This window comes from Desmodus rotundus, chromosome 2 (genome assembly GCF_022682495.2).
Source record: "Desmodus rotundus isolate HL8 chromosome 2, HLdesRot8A.1, whole genome shotgun sequence".
NCBI lineage: Eukaryota > Metazoa > Chordata > Mammalia > Chiroptera > Phyllostomidae > Desmodus > Desmodus rotundus.
The window spans coordinates 189,325,098-189,342,683 of NC_071388.1; the positions used below are offsets into that span (position 1 = coordinate 189,325,098).

General features: G+C 35.0%; 1 protein-coding gene across 3 annotated transcripts in view; it reads right to left on the reverse strand.

Moving 5' to 3' along the window:
- ERBB4 (erb-b2 receptor tyrosine kinase 4) overlaps positions 1 to 17,586 on the reverse strand; it is a 959,089-nt gene that overhangs the window by 188,667 nt on the left and 752,836 nt on the right. For all 3 annotated transcript variants that reach the window (XM_024563791.3, XM_024563792.3, XM_024563789.4), the window contains exon 19: positions 15,619 to 15,717. In XM_024563791.3, coding sequence (XP_024419559.2) covers positions 15,619 to 15,717 — 99 coding nt within the window. The remainder of the gene's footprint in view (positions 1 to 15,618; positions 15,718 to 17,586) is intronic.

Below are 17,586 nucleotides of genomic sequence, written 5' to 3' on the forward strand. Positions count from 1 at the left end.
CCTTGACATGGAAACCAGAGTCCTGCATTGCCTGCCTGCTCTTTAGGCCTCCTCTCTGTGCAGATGCTCGGCCTCTCCCCACAAACACCCACAGAGACTGTCTGTTCTCCCTCAACACGCAGCTGCCTGCATCACTATTGAATACTTATTCCCTCTGCAAGTCTTTCCTCCGTCCCTGACCACACCCAGACTCCCCCGTCAGGTCCACCCATTCCACAAGCTGCTAATCACTTGTTCCCCAGCCTGCACTCCAGAGGATGTCTGTTGTTTGCCCAGCAACTCCAAACCAACTCTAGCCTGGCTAAACCAAGATCTTCTCTGTCCCCCAGCGGCCACACCACACCTTCTGAAACAGAGTCTGGATCCCTCTAAATTAATCCTTCCTTACGTATTCTCCATCACCCCTAGGGTAACAGACACACAGAATTTCCTTAGATCGTATAGTTAACTCTTTTTTGTAGTAAATAACCCTTTAAATAAAATACTAAAATAATATACTAAACTAAGAGGGAGGAAGATATGACGTCGGCATCAAGGAGCTAGAAGATTTAACTGAGCTAAGAAGCGAAGGGAAATTCTAGACGACAAAAAGAGGGCCCAGGATTATAGCTGGGCCTTTGACCTAGACTCTACCAGTCCAGGTTCGAACAGGAGAGGGCAATTCTTAAGAAGTTAAGAGAGAAAAGAAAAAAAAAAAAAACAAAACACTGATAGATTTCTTGAAGTATTTGGCTTAGTGGAAAATAAATACTTCTTATAAGTTTGGAAAGACTTAAATATAGGGATATATAATGCTTAAAACATATAGGATCCAGCATAAATAATGCCCTTTTTAATTACACAATCATAAGCATATAATTCTTTTACATAACAATATCACACTCAGGCACACCATATGACATTTTAGGTTAAATGTTCAAATTAAAACTAAATTATTACACCCATCTTATTACCCTACCAACCACACTCAAGCAGGCGTTACTTCTACCTGGCCCTGTATATTTCTTAGTGAAATGATTATCAGCAGTAAGCCAAATTCATAGTAATGATTCTGAAAAACTAAATTATCAATATAACTTAAAATTAGGATATAAATAGGTATAAGTAATATGAGTGAAAAAGCGTAGACAAGGGTCTGAGAATGCTAAATACATCTTCACTTTCCAAGTTAGAAAGTCAGTGGATTACATGTATATTAAGATTGAGAGATGGCAGTATAAGCATATTTTCTGAGACGTGGAGGTAAATACCAGGGGACATAGCTAATAAAGTCAATTCCAGAAACTAAGACCTGGGAGGAGTCAGAAAAGAAAGGGACCTTTAAAAAGTCATTATAAACTTATAGTGTTATGTACTTTATATATATGTTAGATGAATATATATATGCATATTTATACAGATATTATACATTTATATCTATCTATCTATTTATATCTATCTTCCTCTCTAGATCTATGAATAAAAAATTGAGAAAAAGATCATTAATTTTTTTTCATTACATAAAGAAAAGTGAATAATAACAAAAAAGAAAAAGAGAAAAATGAGGCAATGTAGTCTGAAACAAAAATTTGTTCTGATCTCTTTGGCCGAACCAAATAGTATACACTGTTTTTAGCAGTTACCTATTGGATTGCCTCTCCAGTGCTCCCCTCCTTAGGAATCTCCGTGTCTACTCAGTGTCCACGGTAAGTCTCTGGGCCGTCAGCAGCCCATCTGAGCAAGGGTGCTCTACCCTGTAGTTGGCTGGATCTAGGCATAGACAACCCCTGTGCTCGACAGAGGCCAGTGAGAAGCTTCTCCTAACCCTTCCTCTCTAGATTAGGAGCTAGCGGGGCACTTTACACAAGCGGAGTAGAAGCTGAGATAAGAGGAGTCTCCGTGGATCCTGAAAACTTTTAATTTCCTAGTTTAGTTTCCTCATTCTTGAGTCATCGCTGTATTCTTGCTATGTGGGTTGCATCAGACCACCATTACTGTTCAAGTGGGTGTGTTTAATTTAGTTTTTTGACTGAACTGTTACAGAGTCCCACATTTATTAAAAAAAAAACAAAACTCTACTTTCTCAAGCAATCTGTTGGTTTATAGCATTTTATGTTTTCACCTTGACAAACTGTAGATCTAGTCTTATAGTCTAGCACGTAGGTCAACAGATGTCGCAATGGCAAATTTAAAATGTCAGTTATCAGTGATAAAATGGAAATATATTATTACTCTCTGGAAAGTGTTATAGAGTAATCAACACCCCAGGAGAAAGGAACATGATTTGAGTCAACAGATATGCTCATCGTGGGTCATGGGCTTTTTCCAAATCTTAATTGAGATTCCTCATATTCTTTTGTTTCATATGACTTTTTAAATGGTGAAACTAATTTTATCCTTACTTACAAGTATTTTCCCTTGAATTTAAGACACTATTTCCTATTAAACACTGACATGTTCCTAAATGTAAGCATTTTTGAGAATGAGAAATCCAAATGATAAATATCACTCTGTGATCCTCCAAGGCCCTTTGTCCCCGAAAATTTTATGCTCCACTGCTGATTTGTAAGTCAAATAGTTTAGGTGTGTGCTAGTGTTCTCAGTCAGCCTTATCACACTCACAGCGCAGAGGCCTTGTAGTGCAATATCTCATCACCCAAAGGACAGTTAGATAACAGGGAATCATGCTTGTAAAGTGGCTTAGCTGGCAAATACATATTTTTAAGCAGACTGCTTAGTTGACTTACATATCAGAACTGTCTTTCATCACGTCTTGATTGGCTGACAGTTAACCTTGAACCAACAGTGGCTGGTTAGGAATACATTTCATCAAAGGCGTTGAAAATAATATCTTTTATATTAACAGAGATTCCTTAAAACTTTCATTTACTATCCACATAATAACAATCTGGCATATACGTTACCCTTTAGAAATTGAAACATCACTATCTATTTGAATTGCTAATGGGAAAAGGAGACATGCAGAGAAAATTCTTAAATAATAGGAAAGTTCTTAAGCACAGCCTTTCATTTTCTTATTGTGAAAAGTTGGCATTAATTATTCAAGTCTCTGTGCTACAGTATACTTTAAAGCTGGATGGTCTTTGTTACTTTACTACCATGATAAATGGGAGAAAACTTATCCAACACACCTGTATCACAGCTAACAGATTTTACATAAATTGTTTCTTTTCTGCTTTTCTGATATTGTTTTAAGAAGTTCAGGCTAATCAAAGTCTAAATCTAAAAAGGAGGAAATGATTGATTAAAATTGGGCAAGGACATGAGCCTTGTAATGAGATAAATACTGAATTTACATCATCTTCATTCATAGTTGGAAATGGTGTATTGTTCTACCTAATGAAAAAAGACTATCAAAAATGCCTGGAGATGCGGGTCTTTGCAGATGCAACAGTGCTTCCTGGCGGGCCACACCGGGGAAAGACAAGCACTCCCTTCCACTGCCTGTCTGCTGCACCACACGCCCTGCTGCGTTTCCAGCCTCCTGGAGTCAGCCGAAGTCTTGGTGCATGTCCCAGCATTGATTTCCTCTAAGAGAGCTGACAGCTATTGGAACTCGCATTCCTAGCTTATTCTCAGTTCTGAAGTGTGTCACCCGAAGGGAACACCACTCAGAAGATTCAGAAGGAACAGGGGTTATTCTCTCATAATATCCTGAATTACTTCATGTGATTTAACATATAATGGGTATTTTCCCACTAATAGCTGTTAATTTATTATGTTGATTAAAACCTGCCAGAATTGTAAAAAAGAAAAACTATTTTGTATTTTATAAATATAAACTAGTTTTTAGCATATTCAACAATACTTGATCAGTTGGTCATCTTTCATTATTTTGTTTTGCAACAACAAAGAGATTACCTAGGCTGCCCACTGGGCTTCAAATTATAGGTAGTAGAACTAGAATTTTGACTTAGATCTTCTAAACTAAGAGTCTAAATTTAGTATTTCCTGTACATGAGTCCTCCTAATTAGTATTTATAACATTTGCATTAAAATATTAAAATGTAAACATAGAATTGCTGTTTTTAAAGAATTTTTAATAAAGTTTACAATTTTAGATGCAGATGGTAGGTTCCTCTGAACAACAGATAAAGCATTAATTTGATAACAATTCTGTTCACTTCGGAAGAGTGGAAAGACTTTATGCCTTATTAGGAAAGTCCTTTAATTTATTTTCAGTTAGAAAACTCAGCTAGCACAATTATAAATAAACTGTTTATAAATAATATCTTAATTTCCATTTGTAAATAGGAGTTTATTTCTTTAATAGCTACACATGTCCATGAAGTACTTAAGTATAGACTTACTGTTTACTAAAGAGATATATAGATATTATAAGACAATATAACCCACTTGAGAGGAAAAACAAATGTTGTTTTGAAATGGCACCATTTTTTCTTTAGTTACTTTCAATGACCATTAGATTACCAAGCAGAAGAGTTGATTTATCTTTAATGATCCTGTTGATATTATTCATAGCTCTCAAAAATATAAACTAAAATATTGTCATGAACAGTATTTGAGTATTTTGTTTTTATTGTATAAAAAAGGACAGAGGCTTTTTCAAAATATATTCATACCTACAACCCAATAATATAAGAGAGAATTTATGTCACTCCTTTGGGTGAGTACTTATGACCAGAAATTCTGAATAAGTTAACCCCAAAAGTAATAATTACATTAAATGGAAACTATTAAGTTCTTGATTTCAAATAAAATATTTATAAACATTTTAAAAATAAATATATTAGAAACAAGAAGTTTCAGCATTTAAAATAAGCAATGAGCACCTACATCTTAGAACTATATTAAACTTTAATATCATACTTTGAGGAAATTAGTGTTAAATAAATTATATGAAAATATTTGCATTATTCATTTACCCTGTCCTTATTTAAAGCTGTTTCCAAAAACTAAACAAGCAAAAACCACACACACACACACACATAAGATGGCTAAAAAATACATATGTGTGTATGTATACACACACATACATGGCAAAAATAAAACAAGGATGACAAACTGAAACAAGGGTCACATTATTTCATAAATGTGTGTACTTTAGATAAATGCATTCAAATACATTGGAAGGGCAAATAATTTTGGTATTCCTGCACTGGTGCAGAGTTTAAAAACCCCCTAAAGCCAAAATTAATGATACTATTTTCTTTCCTCCTATCATATTTTCTCTGTTCCAACCCGATGAAATGCTCTCTGTTGTTGTCAATTTAATGTGACGTTAACACGTTTCAGTGAGGCTAAGCCTGCACCATACTCGTTATCTTTACCATCCTCAGCGCACACAGACAGCGCGGGTCTTTGAACATAGTAAGCACGCCGTAAAAGTCTGATGATAAATAAATAAGCATATTTTACCCACCCTTCTAAACTAAACACAAATGTTTCCCCAAAACTTACTACTCAGTACATGGATTTTGGGGGGAGTTACAATGTGTGCAGTAGCTATTACCCAACAGTCAATGATGAGCTTGTTGGAGATGCCAGGGTAACACACGGGTATTATGTGTTATTCCTTAGTGCATGCATTGTACATTTAGTAAAGAATTAGAGAAAAGGGAGTAATGTAGGTTGAAATTCACTCTTTTAAAATCAACGCTATGTGAAAAACTAGAGATGTAGTTTAAAACATCTCTACAATAGAATACAATACTTTTCCCTTAATGAGAATATAGTAACACTTTTCATTAAGGGAATGAGTGTTCCACATTTTGAAATTAATTTACTTTTCATTTGAAAGGAACTTGGCTCATTGCTTTAATCACAGGAAGAAAAACCTCTTCTGGCTTTACAATCAAACCCCTTGTGTTTGCAGTCCTCCCAGAAAGCTCTCACATGTTTCCTACGCTTAATTTGCCACACGCTAGAGCTGACAATTTTTAATTTACTGGTCAGATTCACCTATTGTTTGCATGCATTATACCAAACATATTCCTGATTCACTAAATTTTTATTATGGGGATACAAGAAAATTACAGTGAGTATGACTGAAATCAAGTGGGCCCTAGATCTTAATTATTAATTGTCAAAAAAAAAAAGAAAGAAAGAAAATAACTGGCTCCCTTGGCTATTTTCTTACCAGGAAACAAATAAAAAAGGGAAATTTATTTCTGACTGCAAATCCCAAATGTTTCATTTTCATTTTCTCCAAGTTAACTTTCTCACCTGGCTAAGCAGCATTTCCTGCTATTATTAGCTGCTGGTCCAATATCAGGTGACCACTATCCTGTCAAATTCGTGGCTTCAGTGAGCTGAGGGACTCCCAGGGAGCTCATCGAAAGTATGCAGACTTCTGCTTACAGTTTTTAATTATTTAACAGATAATGGAGCATTTCGGTTCAGAGAGGTTAGATTAAATTTATAAGTGGATCAAAAGCCTAGATAAAATTACAGTGTCAAGGATCACTGTAGAAAACCCTAAGCTTTTTAGTTTTGAGATAAAGAACCTTAACCGATTGCTTATTTTCTGTGACAAACTGGTCTCATAATGTGACTACCTCAGAGGTGTTCATTCTTATTTCTAATCACACTGTGCCCAACTGTATATGAAGTTTAAGCTACGAGCATCAGAAACACGCCCTCTTAGGAGCTGCAGCAGCATTTACAAATGTTACAAAGAATACCTTAGTAATTGTTTTGAAAAACAAATAAATAATTAAGCTGTTTGTGTAGCATGCATATGAAAATTTATTGTTTTAACAGGCTAAAAGAAGTATAGATATAGTAATACCATTATGTAAACTGATAATTATGAGTTTAAAATATTTATGCAATACCTTGTATTATAATTCTTTTTGTTTGTATAAATCAGAGGATTTGTCTGGATTTTTGTCAGGTAGAAAGCCACACATACTTAGCTTGATTTCCTAATCTGAGGGCAAGAATGAGTGACATCAAATGTCCTATGAAGCAAGATTAAATAAGAAGACAATGATGAGGTTATCAACAGGACTTTGAAGAGCAAGAATATCTCCTGAGCAAAGCTTGAATTCAGTGAATGCAACAGGCCATCTCAGAAACTCAGAAGAAATAAAACTTTATAATGAAACTGCTACTTGTTTTACTACCATGGAAACTGTCTCTCACTTGGATGCTGGGACCCTTTGGAGGAGGAGGGGAATGGTGTAAGAAGCCAGTAGATGTTGGAGCTGGAGACATTTCTGTCAAAATCCAGGCTCTGTTTTCCCTCACTGCCTTTGGAATGAAAACAATGATTTAAATACTATCTATAAACTTCACCCTTCTCACAAAATAGACTTTAATACCCATGTTTAGACTTTCTTTCACCTCAGTCTAGATGCAAAAAATAATTTTTCTTTGTTTTATAATTTGTAATTTTGATCTATTTTACATATTAGGTTATAGAAAGTATGTTTTTAAAATATTCCTGCTATTAACAGTTGAATCATGGTGAACACAATCAAGAAGGTCACACTAGTCTGATCCCTTCTCACTCTGGTTTTGCTTTGTCATCGAGTTAAAGTGTTTGTCCAAATCCACCCGTTGTATGTTGCACAGAGCAGCTGTTGCAGTTAAATAAAGGGGAGGGAGTGCACGCAAATCAGTGCCCAAACTCGCCCTTGCTTACGTAGTACCTTTAATCTAGGTGGAACCGCCCATGTGTGATCCAGGATTGCTGACTCCTGTTTCGAACTGTGGGCTTCGACTAAACATGAAGATCTGGGGCAATCTGAGGCCGATCTCTCCCGGTCCAAGTCAGAGGGACCTTGTACTGAGGCCGTGAACGTAAGGATGAGGATGGATGGTGTGGAGGCAGTGCTGACACAGTAACAATTCACAGAGTATTTTGTCAATTTGTTTACTTTTGGACAGCCTCTGCTTCCCAAATTATAGGTGCAAACCTGTTACCTAACATAGCAGTGGTGTGAGGTAGAATGGGAAATTCTGTTGATCATTTTGCAAACACTCTTATAAGAAAAAGTTTGAGATATCCTTGTGAAGTAGTCACTATTGTATTATTATTTCTAGCAATGCCAACCATTTGCCACTTCTAATAGATGATTATCCAGTGGCTTAATTAAATTTGCAAAGGTGTATTAAAAAACATGATGGTGTATATTTACCATTTATCTATACACCACAGTGCAGTGAACATATATACATAAAATATTATAATATAATTTTAATAATAATATAATGCATAATATTAATATGTATTCACTCTATTATGTAGATATGCATATACATATGTGTGTGGATGCCTTTTAAAGTATTATAGCGTATTAAGACTTTATTTCTTGAACCAAATTATTGCTGTCTAAAAATCTAAAATCACTTTATGCCACATAATACAAACTAGAACTTTATTCAGATGACCCTTCATCCCACAGAAACAATATTTTATATTCTTAAATTTATATTCAGAGCATTAACAAAACCCTCTACATTAAGGTTTGATAGATCAAAAATAGTTTGCTGATTATCTGGAAATTCTATGTCCTGGTCTTTGCTTGCTCTGTGGGCAAAAGCTTCCCACATGAATTTTATGAATAATCTGCATACTATAAGCAATTCTTCCTACTGATGCAGTCAAACTCAGTAGGGGCTTCTTCCTAAGCCATCGAAGTTAGTGAACATCATTCAGACTAGAGTCAGAAACTACACATGATCAGTATAATTCTCTTCCAGCTTATGGTGACAGAGCAATACATCCTTCAGCCATGTGTGAAATTTATCAAATGGTAGAGTTGAGAGAGCTGGCAAATACCTACAACATGGAGAACGATGCCTTTAATGGACTCCTTATATCCTTTCACTGAATTTAAGTGCTGGGACAGTAAACTAAGTACTCTTGAAAAATGTCCTATTATTCACACAAATTCAAGGAATGCTTTTGGAGAAATAAAAGCAGTCAGAGAGTTTAGAGCAAAACTTGTTTTGGATTAGGTAGTCTCTTTTAGGTGCTTCAAGGGAGAAACTAAGCCTGTTAGAACGCAAAACTTGTCAATTACTTTGCCAATTTTCAAGTTTTTAGTGCCCTTTAAGATAATATTTACAGCTCAAGTTTTAGGATATCCATAGATTCAGATAACTGTTACTTGTGGTGATTTATAATAAACTGTAATCAATTAATTTTATTTACTTTTACCAAAATCTGTGATTAAAATAAAACTGTTTTTTTCTTTTTTTATATAGGATTCCATCTTTGCACCCTTATTCCTATTGAAATAGAAGTAAATAGGCAAGAGACAAGGACACTTGTGCATAAATAGGCAAGAGACAGGGCAAGACACCCAAAATTACTCCATAAGATTCTTGGAGCTCAAGATTAAAGGCTAAAAATAAAACCTAATACTACCATCCCATGTATAGGGTCAAGCAGAAGTAAGGCCAGCTTGAGTGTGGTTGGTAGGGTAATAATATGGTTATAATAATTTATAGTTTTAATTTGAACATTTCACCTAAAATGTCATATGGTGTGCTTGAGTGTGATACTGTTATGTTACGGAATTACATTCTTAAGATTTTATAATAAAATATTTTGTAATAAAAAGGGATGTTACTTGTGCTGGACCCTGTCTAATGAAAGCATTCATAAAAAACCATTTAGAGGGTCCCCACTATGGGAGGTCACTGGCCTCCTACAGGCATAGAAGCTCTGCAAGGGGTTTTCCTTGTCAAAGCACATTCAGAGGGTACACTGTGTCCTACAGAGTCAATAAGGAATGTCTATTCCTAGGGGATATGTTGGTGCTCTGGATTTGAGACAGCCACTAAATTGAGTTTATAGAAATAAATCAGGGATGAGCAATAAAGATACCTAAGGAAATTGACACAAGTACCATACGACAAACAAAGATAGGACTACGGCGGGGGGAATACTGCAGCATCCTTTAGACTGCAATAGAAGAGGCTTAAAGGAGGAATAATAAAGCTCGCTTAAAAATAGAAAAATAAAACCATTCAGTCGATTAACCAAGCATTTATTATTTCCTTGTGCCTACACTATTGTGCCTGCCATTCCATATGCAGTGCTGGAGCTCACAGACAGCCCCTGTCATTAGGGACCCTCTAATCTGGTGGTGGAGCATGGGGTTCTGCAATAAAACTAGGATACATAATCATAACCAATCATGACAGATGCACAAAGGGAAATTTCTGAGCACTGTTAGTAGGTTACAATTTAGATTAAGAGCTCAGGAAAGGGATCTTTGGGGAAGTATACTTCATCCGAGAAAAGAAGGACCACTAAGAGTTCATTGGGAGGAATTGGGGGAAGGGCACTCAAGGAAATACAATGAATGGCTGGCATGGCTTGGGAGAGGAGTGGAAAGAAAGTGAAGAGCAAGAAGATTGGGAAAATAACTAGGAGCTTTAGAAGCCACGGATCTAGTATGTTACTTTATAAAGCTACTAAAAGGTCTTATTCATGCTTTGTATTGAAAATTGGAAGCTATACTCATGATTCAAACTGAAAATGTTGATGGCCCTGATTAGGTGGTGGCAATGGAATATTTTAAAAAAAAAAGGAGAAGCAGTTCTTCAAATGTGTTTATGGCATAGATTCAAAGCATTTATTTGCTCTTGAATTGGAAATGAAAATTGAAAGTTTGGTCACATTCAATGATAAAGCCCAAATTTCTATTAGGAACAAATAGTGTGGATGGACATACAAATTATTTAAATGGGTAAGACCGAATTCAGGAGTGATTTAAAAGAGAAGATGAAGAGGTACATTCTGAATGTGTTAAAATGTCCCTGAGATTTCAACTGGGCAATACCAAGGACAGCGATGAGGTCAGTTGCATCAATAGACTAGAGGTGGAATTCAATAATCTAGTGAGATGATCTATGGGAAAATGTGTAGATTGAAAGGAGATAAAGAAATGGAACCAGGGAGTTCAGGTGTGCTGTCATTTCCAGCCGAGCTGCATGCAAAAACAGGATGGGCACAAGCGACAAGGAAATGCACTATAACAGAAACAATTTACTTGAGTTACGAGGACATTTTTCTTTTCTTTTCATTTTAGTAGGTCTTTAAAAGGTTCAAAATTCTGTTTCTAATGGAGTTTATATATTCTCTTTCTGAAGACTTCTTTTATTTCTATAAGAAACGAAACTATCCAAAAGTGTTCTTAACTACTTTACCTTCATTTTTTTTTTTTAAGGAAACAAAGATTGGTTACTTTTCATGATCACGCAAGCTGTGGGGAATCCTGTGACATCTAAGTAATGGGCCTTAAACAATAATTTTGCATTTTTTACCTCTGAAATTGATGAGCTGTATTCACATCTGTAAATGAGAAAAATCTAGTAAGTCTAAAACATAATTAGATTAATATATGAATTTGTAAAAATCTACTTTTACTGTGACACAGGATCTGGATAAGAGTTACTGTTAACTGTGAGAAGCTATGTGCATGAAAATATTGTAATGTAAAAATAATGTTGTAAACAAATTATGTTTTGAAATCATTTTGTAGTAAGTCTGCTGGAAGCTGAGAGAATACATAGACTCTGCCTACAAATTGTTTGTTTCACCCCACTGACACGACATCAGTTAGAGCTGAAACAACTCCGGCCAATGTCCAGGTAGACTTTGACTCTCATAAAGGCAATATAGAAATGAGAAACATACAAACAAAACTCACATGGGAATTTCTTCAGAAAACAGCAAAATGGCAGTTGTGTAAGATAGAATGTCCTACTGAAGAAGGTAAAGGAAAGAAGTTGCTCTTCTTTTAATATGAAAATCACTTCACGATAAGGCTGCGTGGTTTGAATGGTATTTCCTTGCAGCACCTCGCTGTGAGCTCTGCGGTTGATTGGGCAGGAAGAAGGAAACTAAAGCCACGAAGATTCATCTAAATTGAACTATTATTGATAAGTCACTGAAATGCAGGATAGTTGCAGAACCTCTTTTATCTTGATATTAATTTTTAAGAAAACAGGTTAATTTAAAATAATTAAGAACATATGCCCCCCCCCCAGGCAAATATAATTATGTCAAGTGATAGTGGGCTTAAATATCAGGGAAAAAGGAAAAAAAAGAAAAAGAACAGTAGTGGAAACTCAGAGAAATGTTAGATCATAGACCCTGATTCCAGGAATCTTGTTTAACAGCCACATTTTGAGGTATGTGTTCTGCATCATTTGATGGGTAAAATAAAAGACAAAACAAAACAAAGCATTTCCCTAATGAAATGGTGTTATTTGAAATAAAGTAGGAATCTGTATAGATGTAGTCATTCTTCTTATATAGGTGGACCTTTAGAGCAATTTTCTTAATGTTACTCAATGTGATCTTCCTTTATCAGATTGAAGAATGTGCCAGCCATCACTAGCAGGATGCTATTACTGTCATTATGAATCCATTAGACATATTCAGGTGAGCTGAGTAATAGCCTTGTGATCAAATTCTCCTTCTTTTGCTTTTAGTGTGGCATTTAATAGAACACAAATTGCTTCTTATTTATTTTTGCCTATAGTAAAATTCTAAGAAAATAAAAAAGTCCTCTCCTTTGCCCTTGGATATCAATAGAAATGTTAGATGTAGTGAGTTTTCAGTATTAAGTTGCTGCATTTGTATTATTTATTATAATAACCAGTAAAGCACAGCGGTATCTGATAAAATTAGTAGTAGAGGCTATTAAATCTAGAATATTTTATCCTAAGTGTAAAGTTTGGGGAGAGGTGCTTAATTAGGATATGCAGTTTCATTGTTTTGGGAAGCTTTATTTTCCTACCATAAAACGGTGTGAAACACATGCACACACACATAGAAACGCAAATACATACATGTGCTACTTTGTAAGAGAGACAGGTACCATGGTTGTGGTAACCGTTTTTGAGTTTAAAAGTTATCCTTGGAGAGCTCTATCACAGGGCCATACTAGCTGACTTCTACCTGCCTTTCCTTGCCCAGTGGCTCTTGCTACTAGAGCCTATTTTGCCACCATTCTCAGGCAAAAGATGCAGGAGAATAAGTGCCCTTCTCTCCCAGTAGCCCTCAACCAATGACTGGCAGCAATAGTCTTTTCATCAGCTCCCTCAACCCTCAAGTAGGGTAACTCTGAGGTGTCTGTCCTATCCTGGCAGTCAGAGTCTCTCCGATGGAAAGGAAGTCCAGTCACGCAGGATGGCAGCTGGCTTTAGGGGCTCCCCTGTCTCTTTTTGACTCTCTTACTGTGAGTCCTCCACCTCCAAAATCAACTTTCACTCAAATCCTGTCTCAGCTTCAGCTTCTACTTCTAGAAGAATCCAGACTAAGACATATGCCAGCCATATGACTTTTAACTTAGTAACCCTGGGGATATTTGCAAATCCAACTCAATCCTTTGGTACAAATCACAGATAATTTTGCTTACACAAACCTTTTTTATTGTGCTTTTATATGTTGTTCAAGTTTTTATAATGATCTACAAACATAAGAGATGAAATAAAAATGTAGGTATGAAATGTAGGCATAGGTTTGCCTTAAAATTTTACCAGGCTATTTAAAATACTAAATTCATCATTAATCTTGCCAGTTCAAGTGTGTTTTCATCACCATTGTGCTTTTCTTCTAATGTTTTTAAACAGGCATGAAAATAGTAGGAAGTGTTTCTGCTTGTTACTTATTCATGTTCTGCCAGTAGTAATGCATCAATCTGTTAATCCTTTAACATCTATCCACAAGGTACAATAGGCATAGTCAAAATATTTCCCTTAATTTTTTTAGGCTTTAAAAAAACAGACTCCTTGGAGTCTGTTAAGTCACCATCGTGAAAATGACCCCTTTCATGGCTCCATCACAGCTCTTTGGGAGTGGGGATTGGACGGGACTGGGGCGAGCAAAGGCCAGGGATGGGGGAATGGGGACAACTGTAATTGAACAACAAAAAAGAAATAATAGAAATAGGAAAGGCAGTAAAAAAAAATTCAACAGAAACCTAAGACTCCAAGCTACCATCCCCACTCATGTTTCCATGGGAATAGACCTCAGACCAGGAAAAAAAGGAATGGATGGGGTTAGCAGCTCTCAAATAATCGTTCAAAAACATGATGAGGTTTTCAGAGCTTCTTTCTTAGGTGATTATTTTGTAGCCTCTTAACCCCTTTCTGCCAGTCTGTTTCCATGGAAATATGACAAAAATGGCCGTCCAAGCTTCCAGCAGAGATCATTAGCATTCTTGTGCATTTCAGCTTCCGGCTGCAGTCTGTGCTGGGCAAGGTCTTTTTTTCTACTAGTTTTACACATTAACCTACACTGTTTTCACATGTGGTCATTCTCTTTCTCGTTTTTACTCTCCTTGAAAATTCTCTTCACAAATGTATAGCAACATCAGATTGATTGTGATATCACTGAAAAAGGCTTCAGTTTTAGATTTTAATATATGAGCCAGGGCATGTAGCTGCAGAGTATCAGAACTTTTAGAGATCAACAGAAGAAAACATTATTTAGTTACTCTTCCCTGTATCTGTTAGACAGGTGCCGGTAGCTATGCAACCAGGGTGGCAGGTAACACATTTAGTAACTGGTAAGGCAAGGTGCCAGCTGATCAGAGCAACAGGTTCTTCTTAGCTCATTATCAGCCCTATCATTATTAATAATAAATTAAACTAAAAGTAGCCCTAGATAAGATGGTTAGTATTATACCTAGACAAAATTTCCTAGAGTCACAAAATGAGTTCCTTTAAACTTACATAAGAACTTATAAGAGAAACTGGGTAGAAATAGACAGCAATCCATCTTTAAAAAAGAAAGAAATCAAAGGGCATATGTTTGCATCATTTTTCATATGAAGGCTATTTGAAAATCAAAACCATTCTTATTACTGGAGACATTATTCTAAAGTATAAAGAAAGATGGGTCTTTGATGAGAACCCCTGGCAAGCTCGCTTGTGTCGAGTGTGGGAAATATAACAGTAGGTTATGTGCAGGTTCATTTCTCCTACCTTCTGAAATTTGCTGAACATCTCAGTCCACAATTTTTTCTAGGGAAATATTAAAGTTCAGATTGATCTTATAAAGCACTTTTACTCTTCAGAGCTCTCTTATTATTTTATAGTTAGAATATTTTCCCTGTAAGATCTTGTCTTCTGAATTTGAATTGAAAAAAGTATATTTCAATGGATAATTATCTGACTTAGCTAGGTTCCTAATTTAATAGAGACTAACTTACTACATTAATTATTATTTATTCATATTTTCAACTAAACAGATCATAGCAACACTAAAATCCAGCAGCCTGAACCATTTTTCAAATTATCATCGTTACGTCCAAAAGCAGTTCACCAAATTAGTAAACACATGGCCCTTTAAGGGCAAGGCTTGGCCTGAGGAGCTGTCCTTCAGATTATTTGTGTAAATAAAGTTTTACGTGCATTGCTGGGTTTTGTTTGGTTTTAATTGTGTGTGGCTGCATGTCTACCAAAAGGACAGAGTTGTGCAGTTGCCACAGAGACCACATCGCGCACAAAGCATATTGGTCTTCTAAGCAAAAGTTGACTGACCTCAGCTAGAGCCTTTAATTTTAGTAAGCTTATACATTTTTCAGAAAAGAAACTTAGTGAGTAGTAGAGTCTTTCTTTTCAAATTCTAAAAGCCGTCTGTCAATAACAGATACACATGTGATTGCCTGTGTCTGTACTTACATCCATGAACTCCACATTGGCTTTGGGGCCAGTTGTTTCATTAAGAATCTTAATAGCCACAGGAATCTTCACTGTTTCTCCTTCAGGCACCCAAATACCCTTTGGGAAAAAATCACAGTCAATCTTTATTAAGACATACAATATTCACACCATAAATAAAATTTGGTTAATCCAATTTTAATCAACCTATTAGTTACTTAAAAATAATTTAGTTCTATATTCTTTCATTTAGTCAACAAACTATTAGCACCTATTACATGTTATGAGTTACTCAGCAACTTTGTTTTCAGCTTTCATTAGGTGAAGATGAATGATACATGTATTCTGCTTTCAAGGTGTTTACACTATTATAAAACTAGTTTGTGTGCATTAAAAGGCTTTGAATAGTGGAGGGTTGGAGCAAAAAGGAAAAGCATTCATGGACATGGACAGAAGTGTGGTGATTTGGGGGAAAGGGGGGAAAAGGGACTAAGTGGCAATGGATAAAAATACAATAAAATAAAAAAAGAAAAAAGAAAATCATTGAAGATATAATAATAATATTTTATTCAAATGATGTCCTCAATTTCTCAAAATTTTGAGAAGGCTCTTCAAATTTTTGAACTTCAGTTGTCTCATTTGTACTTGAGAAGATTATACTAAGTCATCTGGAGGTTCCTTGTAGCCTTGACATCATCTATTTAATTAATTCTGAAACTAAAAAGAAAAAAATTTTAAAGTATTTTCTCATGTTCCTGAAGTTCAGATTGATTTAAGAATTAATTTTCTAAGGTGATTATTTAAGAATTAGATTTCAAAGGCAAGTACTGGTTTGTATTGAGCACACTTTAATTTGTCTATATTATTAAGTAGTGTGAGTGTCAAAGATTTATATCTCTGAAGTAATATAAAATGTTTATTTTAGCCATCTCTCTTCCATGGAAATATAATTATAATATCTGTACAGAATCTGTACATTGGGAAAGTATATAGTAGGTAGAGTTTAATTAAAGTATAGCATTAAATAATAGCATTTCTGCAAAAACAATTAAATCATTTGAATGAGACCAATGAATCTGGTAAGGCTCAGAGGGATGCATGGATTAGATAAGAATATTTTTTAAAAGTATTTTGTCCAACTGAACGTAGTAGCAAATATAAAGTTACAGAAAAAACATCAAAAATTTTAATTTGTTAGATCTGAAATCAAAATAGTTTTCTTGTCAGTTTTAACATTAAAGTGAAAAAAGGAAAAAACAATTTGTTATTCCATCTCTACTTCCTGTCTTTTTTGATGTTAACTAGTTGTAGTCATAAAGAAAAGATTAAAACTTTTCTTCACTGTGTACTTCTTTTCTATGCAGTAACATATGTATTTGTGATATCCAAAGTTGTAATAATATAAGAGGAGACCTAAACAAGAATTGCTAGTCAAAATAATAAAGAAAAAAATTAGTATTAACCTTTAGAAGGTGAATATAAGGGTTATACTCTTTTTAGAATGGATAAGAAAATCTATATGTCAAGTACAAAATAACAAATTCCCTTTTGTATAATAATTTTCAAAAATTATTAATGCTTAAATGAGGAAAAAATACAGAAGCCCAAGAAGACCCATAAGCTACATTTCCTCACTGATGGTTCCTGGCATGGAGAACAGGCTTACCATTATTCAATAAAGTAACTGTAGAGAGAATTAACTTATAAAAATATTGCATCAACATTAAAATATTCCCAAAGCATACTTTTTAGATAAAAATATAAATTCACTGTTATCTAATTTGTACTGCTTTTTAAATAATTATAGTCATTGATTTCTAGGCCTGACCAGACAAAAATCAACTATGCTGATATCCATAATGTTGACTCATCCTTCTCTTATGTTTCAACACAGGATATCTCCAACCAGGAGAAATAATTAACTAAATAATTGCCTAAGTCAGTTTGCATTTGCATAGTCAAGAATAATTCTTCATATTTTAGACAGTA